General features: G+C 48.2%; 1 protein-coding gene across 1 annotated transcript in view; it reads left to right on the forward strand.

Annotated features, from left to right (window-relative positions):
• The first annotated feature begins 14449 nt into the window (after nucleotides 1–14449).
• LOC132815959 (vacuolar protein sorting-associated protein 4B-like) overlaps nucleotides 14450–17108 on the forward strand; it is a 43908-nt gene continuing 41249 nt past the window's right edge. The window contains exon 1 of the mRNA XM_060825342.1: nucleotides 14450–14626. Coding sequence (XP_060681325.1) covers nucleotides 14600–14626 — 27 coding nt within the window. The 5' untranslated portion in view covers nucleotides 14450–14599. The remainder of the gene's footprint in view (nucleotides 14627–17108) is intronic.

Consider the following 17108-nt stretch of genomic DNA (forward strand, 5'->3'; position numbering starts at 1 on the left):
TGTTACAATCCCTGCGGTCTGCAGCTCAGGTGACACCTGAATATCATGAGTCTCATATCTACTGGATTGCGGGGACCAACCCTGCTGAGACCTAAACCACCAGTTAGTGGTTTCATTGCTACCATCTTTAATTTCTCACCACCTATCCTATTTTGTGGTTGCTAATAGAAAGTTCATTTAGTATTCATCGGCCACAATTATCTCCTGCATTTTTTTAATGCTTTTACTCTCACGAGGGTCGAGAGGTGGATAGTGGGGAGTGCACCGTTGACCATCCTGGGGGGACCAATGACTAGAACCTCAACTGGATTTGACACATAAATAGAATGGTTACAAAAGCTGGTCAGAGACTAGGAATACTGCGGCAAGTAATTCACCTCCTGACTCCCCAAAGTCTGTCAACTATCTACAAATAACTGGAGAAATCAGAAAGTAAACTAAGTTGGGGAGTAGGGGGAAAGCATTTCCATTGTCCTCTCTTTGGAAATACTTCCAATTCACATCATTATTTTTCGAGACCACATCGGAAAAAACCAATGCCCCATCATCAAAAATAATTTTGCGGAAAATATTGTTGCAAAATGTGCAGAAATTGCATGAAAACCAATAGAGATTATATAAGTGAGTTCTTACATGAAGATTAACATTTATTTGAATGATTTAGGATCTAAATCTAGACACAGTAAAATAATTTGGTATCTAATGCACTGTTTGATTTTCCTGCTTGGTTAACAAATTACATGCGAGCTTCCAGCACAGAAACAGACGCGTCAGTCTAATTGTCCACGCCAACCAGATATCCTGAGTAAATCTAGTCCTATTTGCCAGCACTTGGCCCATATCCCTCCAAACCCTTCCTATTTATATACACATCCAGGTGCCTTTTAAGTGTAGTAATTGTATCAGCCTCCACCACATCCTCTGGCAGCTCCTTCCATACATGCACCAACCTCAGCCTGAAAAAGTTGCCCCTTAGGTCTCTTTTATATCTTTTCCCTCTCACACTAAACCTCTGCCCTCTAGTTCTGGACTCCCCCCACCCCAGGGAAAAGACCTTGTCTATTTGTCCTATTCATGCCCCCTCATGATTTTATAAACCTCTGTAAAGTCACCCCTCAGACTCCGATGCTCCAAGGAAAGCAGCCCCAGCCTATTCAGCCTCTCCCTATAGCTCAAATCCTCCAACCCTGGCAACATTCTTGTAAACCCTTTCTCAACCCTTTCAAGTTTCACAACATCCTTCCGATAGGAAGGAGACCAGAATTGCATGCAGTATTCCAACAGTGGCCATACCAATGTCCTGGACAGCCACAACATGACCTCCTGACTATGTGGACTTCAATAGCTTCCTCATTTCCCCTTCCCCCTCCTCATCCTAGTTTCAAACTTCCAGTTCAGCACTCCCCCCATGACTTTTTTTTAGATTAGACTTACAGTGTGGAAACAGGCCCTTCAGCCCAACAAGTCCACACCGACCCGCCGAAGCGCAACCCACCCATACCCTTACATTTACCCCTTACCTAACACTACGGGCAATTTAGCTTGGCCAATTCACCTGACCCGCACATCTTTGGACTGTGGGAGGAAACCGGAGCACCCGGAGGAAACCCACGCAGACACGGGGAGAACGTGCAAACTCCACACAGTCAGTCGCCTGAGTCGGGAATTGAACCCGGGTCTACAGGCGCTGTGAGGCAGCAGTGCTAACCACTGTGCCACCGTGCCGCCCACACGACTTGTCCAACCTGCCTATCTTCTTTTCCACCTATCCACTCCACCCTCTCCTCCCTGACCTATCACCTTCATCTCCTCCCCCACTCACCCATTGTACTCTATGCTACTCTCTCTCCACCCCCACTCTCCTCTAGCTTATCTCTCCATGCTTCCAGCTCACTGTCTTTATTCCTGATGAAGGGCTTTTGTCCGAAATGTCGATTTTGCTGCTCGTTGGATGCTGCCTGAACTGCTGTGCTCTTCCAGCACCACTGATCCAGATCCTGTACTCAATACTCTGTCCAATGAAGTATCATTCTAATATTAGTAAGAGTCACAAGTTATTGACCAGAGACAATAAGAATATTGCTTCTCTCAGATTGTACTAGATCAGGTTACTGAACAGAAGCTGAAACATGAGGATCCTTCACAGAAAGGAATACAATGTTGGTCCAAGGCAGCAGAAGAGTGTCAGATGACCCAGGCCTATACAGAAAATCCAGAAATGATCTCCAGAAAGTTATCAGAGATGTCAAGAGGCAGTACCAGACCAACTTAGAGGCCCAAACCAAACATATAGACATATACATATACTGCCTGTGGCAAGGCCTAAAGAGCGTAATGTGATACAAAATGAAACAGAGCAAGATAGTAAACAAAGACACAACCCTCCCTGATGCACTCAATGCTTTCTACGCTCCATTTGAGCTGAATGCCAGCGGCATGGTATTACATGCCCTGACAGCCCTAGACACACCTGTTTCCTTCATCACTACTGCTGACATCAAATCAATCTTCCTGAGATTCAACCCAAGGAAGGTGACGGGCCCAGATGCACTTAAATCCCGTGCGGATCAGCTGGTATTCACTGACACCTTCAATCTTTGCCTCCTACAAGCCGAAGTACCCACCTGTTTCAAAAAAGTCTACAATCAGCGCAGTTCCTAAGAAAGCATATACAATGTGCCTTAAGCACTACCGCCCAGTGGTCCTGACCTCTGTAATCATGAGGTGCTTTGAGAGGTTGGTCATGGCCCACATCACTTCTAGTCTCCCAGCCTGCTCGATCCCCTGCAATTTGCCTACCAGCGTAACAGGTTCACAGGGGATGCCATTTCCCTAGCCTTGCACTCATCCCTGACGCATCTGAACAACAAGGAAATACATCAGACTCCTCCTGACCGACCACAGGTCCTCCTTAAACATCATTATCCCTTCCAGACTGATCTCAAAACTCCAAGATCTGGGTCTCGGTTCCACCCTCTGCAACTGGATCCTCAGCTTCCTGACCAGTAGACTGTAATCAGTGAAGATAGAGGATTACACCTCCTCCACAATAACCCTCAACACTAGAGCTCCCTAGGGGTGTGTTCCCAGCCCCCTACTACACTCCCTGTACAGCCCCCTGTGTTATCAACTTCCAAATGAGGAATGTCATGGAGTGGAATTTTCCCAGGCACAGAAGGGGGTATTGGCGAAAAAGCTGGTAAAATTTCATGAGGTCGCCAGCGATGAGTATCTCAACAGCAAGAGCAAACAGTCCCATTTTCCCTCCAAGTTTTTAACAGCAAGACAAGGTTCTCACTTGTAGATGGCAAAAGGCCTATTTCTATGAATTGGCATGCTTTAACATTTCATTATTACCCAATCTTGATTCATTCATATGCAGTTTTCCATTTTCCCATTTGTCAGATGGAAATTAGATGGTGAGAATAGCTGAAATGAAAGGCAGAGTGACTAACAGGTGGCTCCAGTCAAGCATTGGGCTTGAGCAGAGTCAGTGGGCCACTTGGGACATCCGTGTCAGAGGATCTGTATCTCTGCACTCAAGGGTAGCCCTATGGTTCCAGTGCAACCAGTCCGGGGAGCCATGGGAATTAACTGAGAAGCTGCACAGAGATTATTGAAAGGTCAGTCGTCAGCCTACCAAGTCACGCAAGGGTTAGGCCATGGCCTGTCCTGGGAGTCAGTCTACTCAAAGTCAAGGTAGGGGGGGGGGTGGTGGAGTGGAGGTATGGTTATCAGTAAGGAAACCTGTTTCCAGCACTCCAGAGGCTGGTATTGTCCTGGCGAAGGATTTTCCTTGTGAAACGCAGCAGACTCAGCATTTCAGAGCTCTAGTCATATAGCAGGCGCCACCTGCTGATGGGAGAGAGGAAATCGGGACACAGGTCATAAACTTTGCCTTTCACATTTTGCTTTGTTCGCTTTTTTGTTTCTGGGAAGATCACCTTTACCTTATATTTGGAGCTTTGCAGGCTCTGATGGTTGCTCGTATTTTTAACATGGAAGGAGAGAAAAAAGATTTGAGAGCGTTATTCCAGCCACAGGTTTTTGAATCCATTACAATCTGATGCCATGATGAAGGGCAAAGTCTGAAGAGATACACCTTGTGAGCCCAAAGGGAGTCAAAGTGAAGGGCAAAGAGCTTCAGCAGAACTGACGAGAGTTTAAAGAAGGTTTTATATTTATTTATTAGTACTACAAAACCCAAAGAGAGCCTGTAAAGAGTTCTTTTCACACTGAGCGTAACAAAGACAAAACAAAAAATACCCCTGGTGTTTAAAACACATTTTGAACTTAATATAGTAACTAGTAACTAATTCAATAGTCTGATTCTCCCTGAAGCTCTGAAAAGAGAAACTCCATCTGCAAATGTATCAATCGTTTATGGCTGATCTTGGTCCTCCCTCACAAGTCTTTACTATTTCATTTTTAATCCCCTGCTGTTTTTTTATGTCTGTTCTGCTTCAGTGCAGTCATATTTTATTCATATGTAACAACTACTTGCATTTGGATAGTACCTTTGACATAGTAAAACATACCAAGGCATTTCACAGGAGCTTTATCAAATAAATCTGATTTGGGGCACTTTTGACCAGACATTTGTTCAAAGAGCTAAGTATTAGTAGGCAAGAGAACCAGAGAGCTCTCAGGAGGGAACCAACAATTTGCCATGCAGATTTTTTTCATCCGGTAATTTAATGGGGGAGGGGAGGATTGCTAAGTGACTGAAGTGTCCCACTTGTGACATGAATCTACCCTTCAGTTTTGACATGCTGATTAACCCATAAAACATAGGAGCAGAAATTAGGCCTTTCAGTCCAGCAAGTCTGCTCCACCATTCAGTCATGGCTGATAGGTTTCTCAACCTCCTTCTCCTGCTTTCTTCCGTAACCCTTCATCCCCTTGACAATCAAGAACCTATCTATTTCCATCTTAAATATGCACAATGACCTGGCCTCTGCAGCCTTCTGTGGCAGTGAGTTCCATAGACTCACCACTCTTTGGCTGAAGAAGTTTTTCCTTACCTCCGTTCTGAAAGGTCTTCCCTTTAATCTAAGGCTGTGCCCTTGGGTCCTAGTCTCTCCTACCAATGGAAACATCTTCCCAACATCTACTCGGGTGGCCATTCAATATTCTGTAAGTTTCAATTAGATCCCTCCTCATCCTTCTAAATTCCATCGAGTATAAACCCAGAGTCCTCAAACATTCCTCATATGTTAAGCTTTTCATTCCTGGAACCACTCTTGTGAATATCCTGTGAACATGTTCCAAAGCCAGTCCATCCTTTGGAGATATAGAGCCCAAAACTACGCAGAATACTCTAAGTCTGGTCTGACCAAAGAAGGGACTCCTGAAGAAGGGCTCATGCCCGAAACGTCAATTCTCCTGCTCCTTGGATGCTGCCTGACCTTCTGCGCTTTTCCAGCAACATATTTTCAGCTCTGATCTCCAGCATCTGCAGTCCTCACTTTCTCCTGATCAGAGCCTTATAAAGTCTCAGAAGTACATCCTACTTTTATATTCAGGTCCTATCAAAATTAATGCCATTATTGCATTTGCTTTCCTAACTACAGACTCAACCTGCAAGTTTATGTTGAGAGAATCCTGGACCAGAACTCCCAAATCTCTCTGCACTTCAGACTTCTGAATTTTCTAGAAATTAGTCCGTGGCTCTATTCTTCCGACCAAAGTGCGTGACCTCACACTTTCCCACATTGTGCTCCACCTGCCACTTCTTTGCCAACTCTCCTAACCTGTCTAAATCCTTCAGCAGCCTCCCTGCCTCCTCAATGCTACCTGTCCCTCTACCCATCTTTGTGTCATCTGCAAAAGTGGCCAGAATGCCCTCAGTTCCTTCACCTTGACTGTTAATGCATAAAGTGAAAAGTTGTGGTCCCAACACTGAACCATGCGGAACACCACTCATCACCAGCTAACACCCTAAGAAAAACACTTTGATCCCCACTCTCTGCTTTCTGCCAGATAGCCGTGCTCTATCCATGCTAGCACCTTGCCTCTACCACCATGGGCCCTTCTGTTACTGAGTAGCCTCCTGTGTAGCACCTTGTCAAAGACCTCCTTGGTCTAACTTGTTCATTACTTCCTCAAAGAATTCTAGTAGATTTGTCAGGCATGATCTCCCTTTGATGAAACCATGCTGACTTTGCCCTATTTTACTGTACACATCCAAGTACTCAGAAATCTCACCCTTCACAATGGCTTCCAGTATCTCATCCACAACCGCGGGTAGGCTAATTAGTCTGTAGTTTTCCATCTTTTGCCTTATTCCTTTTTTAATCAGTGATGTCACATTAGTGATTTTCTCATCCTCTGGGACCCTTCCTGATGCTAGCGACTCCTGAAAGATAACCATGAACGCCTCCACTATCTCTTCAACTATCTCCCTTAGAACTCTGGGGTGTAGTCCATCTGGTCCAGGTGATTTATCCAACTTCAGTCCATTCAGTTTTTCTAGCACCTTCTCCTTGGTGATGGCCACCATACTTAGCGGTGCCCCCTCGCTCTCTTGAAGAATCCATGGGATTTCCTGAAAATATTATTGGGTGGCACAGAGGTTCAGTGGTTAGCACTGCTGCTTCACGGCACCAGGAACCCAGGTTCAATTCCAGCTTTGGGGAACTGTGGAATTTGCACGTTCTCCCTGTATCCACGTGGTTTTCCTCCCACAGTCCAAACATGTACAGGTTAGGTAGATTAGCATCTGCACTCCACACGTTCTCCTACGTTAGGTAGATTAGCCATGCTAAATTGTCCATATTGTTCAGGGATGTGTAGTTGGATTAGCCATTGTAAATGTGGGGTCATGAGCATACGTTTGGGGCTGAGTATGGGTGGGATGTTCGAAGGGCAGGTGCAGGCTCAATGGGCTGAATGGCCTCCTTTCATGACATCACCACAGGGAATGACAAGACCAACCCAAAGGAAGCCAAACATATAAATAGAAAGCAGGAATCATGTATAGTGCTTCACCTAAGGCCCACTGAAGATGTTACCTAGTAGGGTGACGAAACTTCTGGAAATGAAACTTTCAGCTCAGAGAGCAAACCTACATCCAGAACCTCAACTTGAGCTACAAATCTTCTCAAACCTCGCTATGGCCTCCTTCCACAGTGCAGGGAGTCTATGTCTATGACCACTGGGGCCTCACAAAACTCAATTGTGCTAATTCGAGGTGGGATGTGAGGATGCAAAGAGATAACAGTTGTGAAGTGGGGTAAATACATAAGGAGGGGAGAAATTATAGCATATGGAAGGGAAAAGGATGGTGGAGATGGGATCATTAACAGGTAGCCATACCACCTTTGATAGGGAAACAGTGAACTGAATTGAATTGAATTGAATTTATTGTCACGTGTACCAAGGCACAGTGAAAAGTTTTGTCTTGCAAGAAATACAGGCAGATCACAGAGTTAAGTAGCATTGATAAGTAAATAATAGGTAAACAGCAGCAAAAACAAAAACACAGGTACAGGTGAATGTTAAGAATTTGTGAGTCCATTCAGTATTCTAACAACAGGAGGGTAGAAACTGTTTTGAAACCGGCTGGTGCGTGTGTTCAGGCTTCTGTACCTTCTCCCCGATGGTAGAGGTTGTAGAAAAACATTGCCAGGGTGGGATGGATCTTTGAGAATGCTGGCAGCCTCTCCTTGACAGCGGGCCTGGTCAATAGATTCTATAGCTGGGAGGTTGGCCTCTGTGATTGTCTGGGCCAAGTTCACTACACTCTGTAACTGTCTCCGATCGTGAATGGTACCATTGCCATACCAGGTAGTGATACATCCAGACAGAATGCTCTCGATGGCGCACCTACAAAAGGTGCCAAATTTCCTCAGCTGCCTGAGGAAGAAGAGACATTGTTGGGCCTTTGTAACCAGTGTGTCCACAGGTAGAATACAAGAAAGCTTGTTGTGGATGACCACTCCCAGGAGCTTGACACTCTGCACTCATTCCACCTCTGTGTTGTTTATGTGTAGGGGAGCATGAGTAACATCTCACCGAAAGTCAATAATAAGTTCCGGCATTGAGAGCTAGGTTGTTCTCGCACTACTATTTCTAGCATGTTGACTCATTATGGAGATGCATTGTTGAGTAGATGGGTTCCTTGGGAACATGAGGAAGTTCAAAGCTGATGGGGTTGACGGGGTGGGCTACCAAGAAAGGAAGATGTACGTTCAGGGCTGAACAAGAGTAAGAGGTTGAATTTGAGATTCTCTGCATAAAACAGAACTATTATTTCTTCCCATCATGATGCAAATAACAAATGCACAATGGAATTGAAAATGGGTGCCACCACACCTCTGAAACAAGCAAGGCAAGTACTTTGTTCTGTGAGGGAGGGAACTTCATATTTGAGCAACGTGAGGCCAATCAAAGACCAACAGTATTGCATCGATACCCAAGCAGTATTGCAAACTGTAAAGGTTCACCCTTGTTGCAATCATTTTCCACGTTCTCCTGTGCATGGTACAGGAGGCTGCACGTTTCACACCTTGGAATATAAATCTCTCATGTAGCCCAATGATCCCTCAGCTCTGCTCCTTCATTCTGTAGTTGCAGCAAAGCAGACGTTTGCTCCCATAGCCGATGATTGGAAGTGAACATTGACTGATAGGTTGATTGGTTTACTGTTGTCACGTTTGCTGAGATACAGTAAAAAGTGTTATTTGTATGCTATGCAGGAAGGTTGTACCATACAAAGTAGAACAGAGTGCAGAATACAGTGTTACAGCTGCAGGGAAGGGGCAGAGGGAGAGATCAGAATTAAAAATTGAAAGGTCCGTTCAAAAGTCTGATAACAGCGGGGAAAAAGCTGTTCTTGCATCTGTTGGTACATTTTCAAACTTTTGTACCTTCTATCCGATGGACGAGGGTTGGAGAGAGTACACCTCGGATGGGAGAGGTCCTTAATGATGTTGGCTGCTTTCCCAAGGCTGAGGGAAATGTAGACGGAGTCGATGGAAGGAAGGCTGCTTTGCTTGGTGGACTGGGCTGTGTTCACAATTCTGTGTAATTTCTTTCGGTCTTGGTCAGGGCAATTGCCATATCAAGCTGTGATGCATCCGATTTCTCGTGCATCTATAAAAATTGTTACGAGTCATTGCGGAGATGCTGAATTTCCTTAGCCTTCTGAGGAAGTAGAGTGTCTGCGTGGGTTTCCTCCGGGTGCTCCGGTTTCCTCCCACAGTCCAAAGATGTGCGGGTCAGGTGAATTGGCCGTGCTAAATTGCCTGTAGTGTTAGGTAAGGGGTATATGTAGGGGTATGGGTGGGTTGCGCTTCGGCGGGTCGGTGTGGACTTGTTGGGCCGAAGGGCCTGTTTCCACACTGTAAGTAATCTAATCTAATCTAATAAGAGGTGTGGATGTGCTTTCCTGAGTGTAGTACCACTTGTGGACAGACCAGGATAGAGTGATGGTGATGTTTACTATGAGGAACTTGAAGCTGTCAACCACCAATGATACAGATAACTGTGATTTCAGGAAGTGCAGTTGTGGAAACAATGAGTAACTCCTTTGTTTTGCTGGCATGGAGAGTGCAATTGTTGTTTTTATACCATGACACTAAGCTGTTTATCTCTCTCCTCTACTCTGTCTCATTGTTACAGACCCGACCCACTACAGTGGTGTCATCAGCAAATTTGTAAATGGAGTTAGTGCTGTATTTAGCCACACAGTAGGGAGTGTATAAGGAGTATACTAAGGGGCTGAACACACAGCCTTGCAGGGCACTGGTGTTGAAGATTATTGTGGAAAATTTCTGATTGCAGTCTGCATGTGCTCATCTAAATTGCTTTTAAAACTCTTGAAGTCTTCTGTTTCTACCCTCTACCCTATCCAAGATGGTGACAGGGTAGGCAGGGTTCTGCCACCTGAGCACATCTGCTCCCCGGCACAAGGCCAGCTGTATCCTTCTTTTTCCCTTTCTTTCTTTTTCATCTTCAACTTCATCTTTTTTCTTCTTTACAGAGCAACAGTGAAAGCAGGCAGCATTGGTGGGATCAGGCAGACCCAGGGCAGCATTGGCGGGATCAGGCAGACCCAGGGCAGCATTGGTGGGATCAGGCAGACCCAGGGCAGCATTGGTGGGGTCAGGCAGACCCAGGGCAGCATTGGTGGGATCAGGCAGACCCAGGGCAGCATTGGTGGGATCAGGCAGACCCAGGGCAGCATTGGTGGGGTCAGGCAGACCCAGGGCAGCATTGGTGGGATCAGGCAGACCCAGGGCAGCATTGGTGGGATCAGGCAGACCCAGGGCAGCATTGGTGGGATCAGGCAGACCCAGGGCAGCATTGGTGGGATCAGGGAGTGCCAGGGCAGCATTGGTGGGAACAGGGAGTGACGGGGCAGTGAGAGAGGGAGCAGGCCATCCCGGGACAGTGAGAGTGGGATCAGGCAGTCCCAGGGCAGCGAGAGAGGAAGCAGGCAGTCCCTAGGCAGTGAGAGAGGGAGCAGGCAGTCCCAGGGCAGCGAGAGAGGAAGCAGGCAATCCCGGGGGAGTGAGAGAGGGAACAGGGAATCCCTGGGGAGTGAGAGAGGGAACAGGCAGTCCCTAGGCAGTGAGAGAGGGAACAGGTAGCTCCGAAGGGAGTGAGAGAGGGAGCAGGCAGTCCCTGGGCAGTGGGAGAGGGAGCAGGCAGTCCCGGGGGGCAGGGAGAGAGGGAGCAGGCAGTCCCTGGGCAGTGAGAGAGGGAGCAGGCAGTCCCTGGGCAGTGAGAGAGGGAGCAGGCAGTCCCTGGGCAGTGAGAGAGGGAGAAGGCAGTCCCGGGGGCAGTGAGAGAGGGAGCAGGCAGTCCCTGGGCAGTGAGAGAGGGAGAAGGCAGTCCCGGGGCAGGGAGAGAGGGAGCAGGCAGTCCCGGGGGAGTGAGAGAGGGAACAGGCAGTCCCTGGGGATTGAGAGAGAGAGCAGGCCATCCCAGGGCAGTGAGAGAGGGAGCAGGCAGTCCCTGGGCAGTGAGAGAGGGAGCAGGCAGTCCCTGGGAGTGAGAGAGGGAGCAGGCAATACCGGGGGAGTGAGAGAGAGAGCAAGCAATCCCAGGGGAGTGAGAGAGGGAGCAGGTAGTCCCTGGGGAGTGAGAGAGAGAGGGAGAGCAGGCAGTCCCAAGGGGAGTGAGAGAGGGAGCAGGCAGTTCCTGGGGAGTGTGAGAAAGAGAGAGCAGGCAGAGCCAGAGCAGTGAGAGGGGGAGCAGGCCGTCCCAGGACAGTGAGAGATGGAGCAGGCAGTCCCGGGGCAGGGAGAGAGGGAGCAGGCAGTGCCTGGGGAGTGAGAGAGGGAACAGGCAGTCCCTGGGCTGTGAGAAAGAGAGTAGGCAGTCCCAGGGGCAGTGAGAGATGGAGCAGTCGGTCATTGGGGAGTGAGAGAGGGAGCAGGGTGTCCCAGGGCAGTGACAGAGAGAGCAGGCATTCCCAGGGCAGTGAGAGAGGGAGCAGGCAGTCGCTGGGGAATGAGAGAGAGAGCAGGCAGCCACGAGGGGAGTGAGAGAGAGAGCAGGCAGCCCTGGGGGAGTGAGAGAGAGAGCAGGCAGCCCTGGGGGAGTGAGAGAGGGAGCAGGCCGTCCCGGGACAGTGAGAGAGGGAGCACGCAGTCCGGGGGCAGTGAGAGAAGGAGCAGGCCATCCCGGGCAGGGAGAGAGGGAGCAAGCAGTCCCTGGGCAGTGAGAGAGGGAGCAGGCGGTCCCTGGGGAATGAGAGAGAGAGAGCAGGCAGTCCCAGGGGCAGTGAGAGAGGGAGCAGGCAGTCCCTGAGCAGTGAGAGAGGGAGCCGGCAGTCCCAGGGGCAGTGAGAGTGGGAGCAGGCATTCCCAGGGGGAGTAAGAGGGAGAGAAGACAGTCGCAGGGCAGTGAGAGAGAGGGAGCAGGCAGTCCTGGGGCAGTGAGAGAAGGAGCAGGCCATCCCGGGCAGGGAGAGAGGGAGCAAGCCATCCCGGGCAGGGAGAGAGGGAACAAGCAGTCCCTGGGCAGTGGGAGAGGGAACCGGCAGTCCCAGGGGCAGTGAGAGAGGGAGCAGGCAGTCCCTGGGCAGTGAGAGAGGGAGCCGGCAGTCCCTGGGCAGTGAGAGAGGGAGCCGGCAGTCCCAGGGGCAGTGAGAGAGGGAGCAGGCAGTCCTGGGGTAACAGCAGAGGCAAAGTCGAGCCTGAAGCAGGGTGGTCAAGCCCTTGCGAGGAGCGTGAGTCCTGCATGGCTCGGTGTTTATGCACTATGGTCTTTAACTGCTACCTGCGTTTCTTTGTTTTTCTCTTTTTTAAATAAGAAGGACTGTAATTTTTAACTTACAGTTTTCAATTTTTTTTAGGCCTCAGCTGCTTTCTGTGGCAGAAAATTCCACAGCCTCACCACTCTCTGAGTTAAGAAATTTCTTATCTCAGTCCTAAATGCCGTGCCCTGTGTCCTTGAACTGTGACACCTGGTTCTGGGCTCTCCCGTCTTTGGGAACATCCTTCATACATGTCTAGTCCTGTTACATTTTAATAGGTTTCTGAGATTCTACACCCCTTCCCTTCGATTCTTCTCAATACCAGTGAATAAAGTCCAAACTGATCCAATGTTTCACCATATATTAATGCCACCATCGCAGGAATCCCAGGATGGCAAACCTTCTTTACAGACACTTAATTACCAGAACATCTTTCCTCAGATGAGATCTAAAGACACACTACTCCTGATATGGTCTGACCTCAAAAAGACATCCTTGCTTTGTACTCAAATTCCCTTTTATTGAAGGCTAACATTACATTTACCATTTCAATCCCCACATGCTGCTTTCAGTAACAGGTGTACAAGGTCACAGAGGTCTCGTTCCACATTACTCTGCATCTGATTTGCATTTACTCACTTGTCCAAATGACACCAAAGCATCTTCCTCACAGTATACCCTCCTACCAAGCTTTGTGTTATCTGCAAACTTTGAGATATTATAATTAGTTCCCTCACCTAAATCATGAATAAATATTGTGAATTGTTTCCTGTCTGCCAATCAGTTTTGCACTCATTTCTGTACATGATTTCCATGTGCATTAATTTTGCATGCTCATCTCTTATGTGGAATCTTGTCAAAAGCTTTCTGAAAATCTAAGTAAATCACATCTATTGGCTATTCTTTATCCATGCTACTCATTACATTGTCAGAAAATTCCCATCGATTTGTTAAGCACAAATTTCTCTTCTTATGTCCATCTGACTCTGTCTCATTCTGTTGCAATCTTCCAATTCAAAAGTGCAAATGGTGGATTTGTTAATTTTGAGCAGTCAAGGGTTCCGCCAAGATCTCAGTTATGCTGCGTTCCCTTGAAATACTTCTTCCAATCTGCTCATTCTTTCTGAGTCTCGAATTCTCACATTTCCATTGTGTTTGCTAACCCTTGGTATTTCAAGAGTCATTACATTCCTGGGCAACTAGTGGGAGGGACAAGAATCCAATGACAAGGCCTCAGTGAAGGGACGGCCCTTCTGAACTGACTTGAGAAACAAGTTCTTCAACCAGAATAATAGCATCCCTACAGTGTGGAAACAGGCCATTCAGTCCATTGAGTTCATACTGACCCTCCAAACAGCATCCCACCCAGACTCCGTCCCTGCGCTATCCCTGTAACTCTGTTTTTCCTATAGCTATTCCACCAAGCCTGCACATCCCTGGACACTATGGGCAAATTAGCATACCCAATCCACCCAACCTGCACATGTTTGTGACTGTGGGAGGAAGCCAGGACTCCAAGAGGAAACTGACACTGACATGGGTAGATAGGCAACGGTGGAGTTTGCACAAAGAGTGGAATCAAATCCAGGTCCCTCGAGCTATGAGGCAGCAGTGCTAATTGCTGAGCCACCATGCAGCCCAAGAGGATGGTGAATCTGTGGAACCCATTGCTGCAGCAGGCTGGTGAGGCAAAGTCATTGCGTGTATTTAGCAGAGTTAGATAGGTTCTTGATTATAGAATCATAGAGATGTACAGCATGGAAACAGACCCTTTGGTCCAACTCGTCCATGCTGACCACATATCCTAACCTAAGTTAGTTCCATTTGCCAGCATTTGGCCCATATCGCTCCAACCCCTTCCTACTCATGAACCCATCCAGATGCCTTTTAATTTTATCAGCCTCTGCCACTTCTTCTGTTAGTTCAATTAGTAAGGGTGGCAGGTGAGCAGGGTTGAGAAACATATCCATCATGATTGAATGGTAGAGCAGACTGGATGGGCTGAATGGCCTAAGTCTGCTCCTGTGTTTTATATCAGGAGTTTCTAAAAATGTCCCCTGCTCTTGTTTCTTTGAGAATAACACCCTTGTGCCAATAGGAGGCGCTGTTGCCGCAGCAGCAGCTGGAGACAATGGGGAGAGTCACGCGCACGGGGGAGAGCGCGAGCCCGCACGTCGGAAGTGCGCCGCCGTCACGGCGGGGGAAGGGGGCGCGGGTCCGTCGGAAGTGACGGAGGAGCGTTTCGGCGAGCCGCTCGGAGGCGGAAGTGGGAGGGGGTCGTGTGTCGCTTGAAAAAAAACCTTCAGTGAGTTCGGAGCCGGGGGGCCTCGGCGTTTCCTGTGGTACCTCCCGCTCAGCCTGAGCCAGCGCAAGGACGGGGGAAGAGGGCAGATGGCGGCCAACAGTAACAACCTGCAGGTAATCACGGCGGTGTCCTCCCTCTGGGGCTGTCTGAACCAGCCGCTCCTTATCCTGGGGACAGGGAGAGGGCCGTGGGCGGTCAGGACGGGAGGGGGATACAGCGGGGGCAAGCCGAGCCTCTAGTCTCTCCCCCCCCACCCCACCCCCCCTTAACCACTCCCATACCCACCTTACCCCCTCCCCGCCCCTCACCCCCTCCCCACCCCTCTCACACCCCCCCACCCCTCTCACACCCCCCCACCCCTCTCACACCCCCACACCCCTCTCACACCCCCACACCCCTCTCACACCCCCACACCCCTCTCACACCCCCACACCCCTCTCACACCCCCACACCCCTCTCACACCCCCACACCCCTCTCACACCCCCACACCCCTCTCACACCCCCACACCCCTCTCACACCCCCACACCCCTCTCACACCCCTCCCACACCCCTACACCCCTCCCACACCCCTCACACTTACACCCCCACACCCCTCACACCCCCACACCCCTCTCACACCCCTCCCACACCCCTACACCCCTCCCACACCCCTCACACTTACACCCCCACACCCCTCTCACACCCCCACACCCCTCTCACACCCCTCCCACACCCCTACACCCCTCCCACACCCCTCACACTTACACCCCCACACCCCTCACACCCCCACACCCCTCACACTTACACCCCCACCCCCGCATGATGTGACTGTTAAAGGGCAGCACCAGCAGGAAGAGGGCAGTGTGAATAGCAGAAACCGCCAGCCCCTCCTTTAAATCTCTGACTAAACGCCCTCCTGTAAAGCTTGTATCAGACATTCACCCTCCAGTCGATTGGGTGGACGTGCAGCATCTCCCCGATAAGGACTATGCTGCTCCTCTCTCAGCCATTCACATTGGGACTGGGAGAGAAAATATCTTTTTAAAAGAGGACATTGTTCATTGGGAGGAGGATAAAAAAACACAAACGTGACTTGGGAGAGAGTCTCCACTTATTTGCAGAACTGAGTTAGTATTTAGTTCAAAAATGCAACACCAGGTTATAGTCCAAAAGGTTTAATTGGAAGCACTAGCTTTTGGAGTGCTGCCCCTTCAATTAAACCTGTTGGACCATAACTTGGTGTTGTGTGATTTTTTTTAACTTTGTACACTCCAGTCCAACACTGGCATCTTAGAATCATGAATGTTTAGTTCAAGTGCAAATAATCCCTAGTGCGAAGCAAAGTTATTTTAGATGTGAATGGCTAATTCATAAATGTAACTTTTTAAAAATTGCTTAGTAATGTAAAAACATTAGGTGTCATACAATGGAATGCTTTCAACGATTGCAAACTCTTCACAACAGACTAATTGTTTTTTTCAGCCCAATGCTTTGCTCGCATGAGTTCTCCCACCCCCAATCCTTTATCACTTTTGTTTATTCTACTTCCTCTTACTTTTGTAGTTTGTAGTTTTCCTTAATTAGTCCTTGTTCCACATTCTAACTGCTTACTATTGATGTGCTTATCACTTTCTGGATAAAGTTTTTCTTAAATTCCTTATGATTTGTTCATGGCTATTTTGTATTTGTGCCATCGCACTGCTGTTGCCAAAAGGTTGAAGCATTACCTCTTCTAACCTATCGATCCCTTTCATAACTTTTATGGCCTCTATCAGTTGTTTCTCAGTCTGTTCTGAGAAAAGAATCCTCAACCTGTGCAATGTTTATTGAAACCACAATCACCAAAACATTGCAAATTTATGACCGGAAGAGGCCGGTTGGCCCATGTCTGTGCTGATGAAATGTGATCTCATTTATTCCTTGTGATTATAGTCAGCTTTTATCTGATTACTTTTTAAAAATTGCTACTAATCCAATATACCTCTCTCCCTTAACGTGTATAGCCACCCAGTTTCACAGGTTTCACCATCTGGAAATGTTTATCATAGGAAAGGAAATCAATTATTCTATTATTCCCTCTTGCATGATCATAGAATCCCTGCAATGTAGAAATGGGCCCTTTGGCCCAACAAGTCCCTGCTGACCCTCCAAAGAGTAACTCACCCAGACACATTCCCCTACCTTTATTACTCTACGTTTTACCCCTGACTAATGTACCTAACCTACACATCCCTGATTACTATGGGTAATTTAGCATGGCGAATTCACCCAACCTGCACATCTTTGGATTGTGGGAGGAAACTAGAGCACCCGGAGGATGTGCAAACTCCACACAGTCGCCTGAGGCTGAAATTGAACCCAGGTCCCTGTGCTGTGAGGCAGCGGTGCTATCCACTGAGCCCACCATGCCACTCCCATTCTTCTCCTGAAAATTTTCCATAAATATTTATCCAAGTTCCTTTTGAAAATTGCCATATCATCTGACGCCAGCTTTTCAGGCAGTACAATTTGGATCCTGTTCAGATGAACGTAAATGATTCTAGTTGATATTCACTTCTAACTTAAATCATTACAATTGCTGTCTATTGGAAATCCCATGTGGAAGATCGTGGCC

The sequence above is a fragment of the Hemiscyllium ocellatum genome, chromosome 5 (genome assembly GCF_020745735.1).
Source record: "Hemiscyllium ocellatum isolate sHemOce1 chromosome 5, sHemOce1.pat.X.cur, whole genome shotgun sequence".
NCBI classification, from domain to species: domain Eukaryota; kingdom Metazoa; phylum Chordata; class Chondrichthyes; order Orectolobiformes; family Hemiscylliidae; genus Hemiscyllium; species Hemiscyllium ocellatum.